This window comes from Vanessa cardui, chromosome 12, assembly GCF_905220365.1.
Source record: "Vanessa cardui chromosome 12, ilVanCard2.1, whole genome shotgun sequence".
NCBI lineage: Eukaryota > Metazoa > Arthropoda > Insecta > Lepidoptera > Nymphalidae > Vanessa > Vanessa cardui.
In genome coordinates this window covers 1,647,882-1,653,766 of record NC_061134.1, presented here as the reverse complement: position 1 = coordinate 1,653,766, position 5,885 = coordinate 1,647,882, and the positions used below count along the sequence as shown (strand labels likewise).

General features: G+C 34.1%; 1 protein-coding gene across 1 annotated transcript; it reads left to right on the top strand.

Moving 5' to 3' along the window:
- The first annotated feature begins 1,108 nt into the window (after nucleotides 1–1,108).
- On the top strand, nucleotides 1,109–4,965 carry LOC124534367 (probable ATP-dependent RNA helicase DDX47). Its single transcript, XM_047110166.1, has 8 exons — nucleotides 1,109–1,354; nucleotides 1,537–1,795; nucleotides 2,177–2,343; nucleotides 2,604–2,840; nucleotides 3,400–3,623; nucleotides 3,862–3,994; nucleotides 4,163–4,291; nucleotides 4,795–4,965. Exons 1-8 carry the CDS (start codon nucleotides 1,226–1,228, stop codon nucleotides 4,945–4,947), a joined length of 1,431 nt encoding a protein of 476 aa, XP_046966122.1. The 5' UTR covers nucleotides 1,109–1,225; the 3' UTR covers nucleotides 4,948–4,965.
- Nucleotides 4,966–5,885: the final 920 nt, after the last annotated feature.

The following is a 5,885-nucleotide window of genomic DNA, read 5'->3' as shown; positions in this document are numbered from 1 at the left end:
GGCCATTAGGTAGAAATAAAAAAACTATTAAATTCAATACGGATATTTTTTTTATTTCTTAAAATCAAATATTTGGCTCCTTTATATTGCAATCTTTGGCGTAGTTATCATATTAATCATTTATCATTAGTTATCATACCAATAGTATATAACTTCAAGGTTCTAAATAAACTAGCTTTTTAATGAGATCAGTAGTATAAAAAGTTATGAGATCACTTTTAATTAACAATAAAAAAAACTTAGATCTTTAAAATATTTTAAATTTGTAAAAAAGTTAAGCTCCGTATCCGTATCCGTATCCGCGGATCTTGACAACAAATATCCGTATTCAGATCCGTATCCGCGGATCTACATTTTATACGATCCGGCACATCACTAATTATAACGTATTACTACGTAAAAGAGTCGAGATGGCCCAGTGGTTAGAATGCGTGCATCTTAACCGATGATTACGGGTTCAAACCCACGCAAGCACCGCTGTTTCATGTGCCTAATTTGTCTTTATAATTCATCTCGTGCTCAGCGGTGAAGGAAAACATCGCGAGGAAACCTGCATGTGACAAATTTCATAGAAATTCTGCCACATGTGTATTCCACCAACCCGCATTGGAACAGTGTGGTGGAATAAGTTCCAAACCTTCTCCTCAAAAAGGAGAGGAGGCCTTTAGGCCAGCAGTGGGAATTTACAGGCTGTTGTTGTTGTTGTTGTACTACGTAAAACGACTAAAGGAAAACGTCCCAATTAGGACGTTTTCTAGTCTTCACTTTTTACGCGTTAATAACATATCTGTTTACTAGAACATCATTGGCTCCAACACTCCAAAACTCCAGTTTTGAATGGACTTTGGAGTGTGAATGAGAGTTTTTAATACATATAAACAGTTTCATACGAGTTTTGTTGAATTATTTGTTAATAATTGAAATATAAATAATAGTGTTGTTTAAAAAAAATCTTTTTTTTATAATTGCTTTTAGATATAAGTCTAGCACAACCATAGCACAAACATATTATCCCTACCATAGGAACGTAGTTTATAATTGAGTTTTCTCTTCTTAAGTTGGCAGCAGAAAACAAATTGGTATTATTTTCCAGATACATAAACATTGTCAATAACATTTGACAGCAGCTGCCAGCTGTCACTTATTTTAACATGCGTGGTTTTGTGATGGTTTATAATTTCATGAGTTCTTTTTAAAATAAAGCTATATCTTCTATTTCTAAACTATGACGGCAGATAGTGACCAAAGTGAGAACGCAAGTGTAGCGTCGGACGGAGAAGTAGAAACAGAAGAGCAAGCAGTTGAGGATCAAAATGAAGAAAATGAAGTAGAGACAGTCACGTTCAAAGACTTGGTTAGTATACATAAATAACACGAGAAGTATTGAATTAACACTAAAAAATGAAATTGCTAAAATTTAATTAATTCGAAAGGATATGAAAACAAACGATCACTTTTATCGTATCTTACGTTTCCTAATAACATCTTTTGAGGTTATGTTTTTCTAATTTTTATAATGTCCTTTTTTAATTTTAGGGTATAGTCGACGTGTTATGTGAAGCATGTGCTGAGCTAAAATGGAAGAATCCGTCAAAGATTCAAAAAGAATCCATCCCAGTAGCCTTGCAGGGCAAAGACATAATTGGGTTAGCAGAGACAGGATCCGGCAAGACTGGTGCATTCGCTCTTCCCATCCTTCAGGCACTTTTGGAGAACCCGCAGAGATACTTTGCACTTATATTGACACCTACACGCGAGTTAGCATTCCAGATATCAGAACAATTTGAAGCATTAGGTAGCATTTTTATCTGCATTCTTATAATTATATTTTTATTATATGGAATTAGTATCTCTTTATTTTTAACCTTATGGTTTACCATAAAGTTTATGATCAACTCCTGGAGTTTCAAAGGACATTAACTACCTGTCTTACCTAAAACTACCTTCAAAATACCTTGTGGTACAAGTAAAATGCATTTGCCCTAAAATTTTATATTTTATATTAATACCCTTTTTATATCCTGTGTATCACATATAACTAATGTTCATTATTTAACTAGTGTCTCTACTCATTGGACCAGGAACCTGTTGAATATTAGGTTAATAAAAAAACTAAATTACCTTATTGAAATTAAGTTAATACAATAAAAGCAAATAAATTTATAATACATTGTAGGTGCTAGCATAGGAGTTAAATGTGCTGTGATAGTCGGAGGAATGGACATGGTTGCACAAGCACTAACACTGTCGAAAAAACCACACATCATCATTGCTACTCCCGGCAGACTTGTTGACCATCTTGAAAACACAAAGGGATTCAATTTGAAAGCTTTGAAGTATCTTGTAAGTATTTTGAAGTTTTATGTCTCTTCGAATTTGCCTCTGTGATGATGCCTCTGTATGTCTCTTTGAAATTTTTAATTTTAAATTATTATATGGGCGATAATTGTTTTATGCCAGTCCCAGTTAATTTCTGTATGAAATAATGTTCAATTCATTTTATATAAGATATTCTAGAACTTCTATAAATGTAAAAAATGTGTTATAGTGTAAAATATATGAATGTACTGATTATATCATATTATTTGTGTCTAACTACAAAGGTTATGGACGAAGCAGACCGCATCCTAAACATGGATTTTGAAGTTGAAGTGGATAAGATACTGCGTGTTATCCCGCGCGAACGACGTACTTACCTCTTCTCTGCCACAATGACAAAAAAAGTACAGAAACTACAGAGAGCTTCTCTGCAGGACCCTGTCAAAGTTGAAGTGTCAACAAAGTACCAAACGGTTGAGAAACTACAGCAGTACTATATCTTTATACCTGTCAAGTATAAGGTTAGTTATATTTTTAGCTGTAGACAAGACAGCTTCTCATGTTTTTTACTCAATTGGTTTCACTTATATAACAAACAATTAAGGGGTTGTCCATTAATCACGTGAGGCTTGAAAGGGGGGGGGGGGGGTTGATAAAAATCACGAAAATAACATAAGGGGGTAGGGGGGGGGGGTGTAGTAAGATATCTCGTGTATTTATTTTTTCGTCTAATGCGCGATTTTTAAACAAATATGGTTCTTAATTTCAGAATAAAATAAGATTATAGTTTATACCTGTATTTAAATTAATAATATTCAGAAAATTTTAAGATTCGTTGTAGGTACTAAAAATACACGTGATGTTGAGAAGGGGGAGGGGGGGTGATCTTAAACCTCACTTCGTATCACCAATGGGGGAGGGGGGGTTAAAAAATGCTAAAAAAAGATCCCGTGATTAATGGACAACCCCTAATGTTACAAAAATAATAACAAATGAAGTTGTTTATAGTGTTAGTATATATAAGTCCAGCAAGGTTAACAGTCAAAGAGTTGCTTTTTCATTTAGTATCACTGGTTCTAGGACGTATACCTGGTGCACATCCTCAACGAGATGTCCGGCAAATCCATGATAGTGTTCGTGTCGACGTGCGCGGGCGCGCTACGAGCGGCCTTACTGTTGCGCGCTCTGGGCGTGGCCGCGGTGCCGCTGCACGGGCAGATGTCGCAACACAAGCGCCTCGCCGCACTCAACAAGTTCAAGAGCAAAAACCGCTCAGTGCTCATATGTACTGATGTAGCCTCCAGGTATTTGAGAATTGAAATTTACTTTAAATGAAAACAAGCAATTAATGCCATATGAATATAATAATAATTAGTATAATATAGATATTATTTTTCTTATTTAGTGCTACACTATCTTGTTTTTCGTATTTGTTACATAATTTTTTAATTTTAATAAAACTAAATAAAATTGTTTTTTATCTAAAATTGTACCGATTTTTTTTCGTATCATGCAACTAATTTTTTTTCTTTTTTACTTTAGAGGACTGGACATACCGCACGTAGATGTGGTGATTAACCTGGACATCCCATTGCACAGTAAAGATTACATTCACCGAGTTGGCCGCACAGCGAGAGCTGGTCGTTCCGGGAAAGCTATCACTTTTGTTACTCAGGTAATGCAATATGTTACTTAATGCTATTTAAAAAACAATATGGGTTTAAAAAGCGAACTGAATATAATTAAATATTGTTTTACGAAATGTATTTGTTAACTTTACTTGCATTCAGGAACCAACTAACCTCACTAGACTGCAATCACAATTTATAAAAATTATTTCCAGTATGACGTAGAGCTGTATCAGCGCATTGAACAGCTCATAGGAAAGCAGCTACCGATTTACAAGACAGAAGAGAGTGAAGTTATGGTACTTCAGGAACGTGTTGCAGAAGCTCAACGTCTCACTAAGATTGTAAGCTATCTTTTATCTTTTTAACTTAAATTGTTCGACTGTTTCCCACTATTTAGCGCTATTTATTATTGTTAAGTTTTTAAGCATCGTCACCAATGATGTTTTAGTAAACAGATGTGTTATTAACGCACAAAAAGTGAAGACTAGAAAACGTCCTAATTGGGACGTTTGGCCTTTAGTCGTTTTACGTAGTAATACGTTATAATACATCATAATTACGTAGTAATACGTTTTGCGTAATTAAAACATCTAGTTATCCCTTTTAATTATTGTTTTAATAAAGCTATCCTTTTTACTTTTAACGAAATGTAAAAATAAACTAAAATAAACGGTCCCCGGCGCGGCACACTTTTTTCTGTTGTTTAGTATGGATATAACATATCTGTTTATTAGAATATCATTGATCGTCACTGAATTCGAAAGAGAATTAAAATATAAATATTCTATATTGTAATGGAACTAACTTAGTTACACAAGTTTATTATTTCCATAACTTCAAACAGGAAATGAAAGAATTGGAGGACAAGAAGGGAGGGAAGCGCGGGAAGCGCGGCGGCGCCGACTCCGACGACGACACGGAGGAGGCGGCGGGCGTGCGGCGCCGCATCAAGGGCAAGCCGGCCGCGCGCCACGGCGGCAAGAGGAAGAAGCGATGAATATAACACTACATACAACACTTTGTTTTTATTTTCACACATCCCTTCAGACTTATACAGATTAAATACTCTAAATAAGTAAAGTTAACGAAAACTTAAATTATTTCTATGAAAGGATCTAATTATGTTCCGATGATTCAATTTACTGAATATACAGTGTGTAATACACTATGTACTTTTATAATCAAGTCTGTCAGAGGAATACAAATGTTCAGAAATTTGTTACAAAATAATATGGGTCTACAGGCAATATGTGCTAAGCGGAGGGAGATATATCATGTAGAGTGCATGTATTGTGATTTAACATTTTGAAAGTAGGTAGTGAAAAATGTTAGATTTATACCAATTGGTGAAATTGTGTATGCTACATCTTATTGATTTTATAGTCTCATAGGGTTTATATTGTATATTTAATAATATGCCAGAAGGCTATATAACAGTCTCAACTGTGCCAGAGGACTGTATAATAATAGACTAAAGTAATTTTTTTTTAAGATAGTGATGAAATAATACAGAAGATACGAATTTTAGCATTAATTGTATTTATGGAGTTGACAATTACTTGTGATGGGTTTGTTAGTCTTCGTACATTTATCGCAGTAGTAGTATTGAACATGATAATTCAAATTTCATGAGCTTAATGTTGCCGACTATTAATTTCAGGAATATATTACAGCAGAGTTATTTTTTTAAAATGTTGTTTAGATGCAAAACCAAAATAACTTTCACAGTTGTTCGACTTCTTAATTTTAGTGTTTATGCAGCTTTACAGCTTGTTTGCTCATTTTTGACGTGATTTTTTTTTGTTCATAATCCAAACAAAACATATTTCATTTTCATTGTTCATTAAAAAAGGGAATACTACATATTTTTATGATTCAATAGCAAGTCTGTTATTTTGTTGATAAGTGTTACTTTTTACTGTACTTTGTATTCTG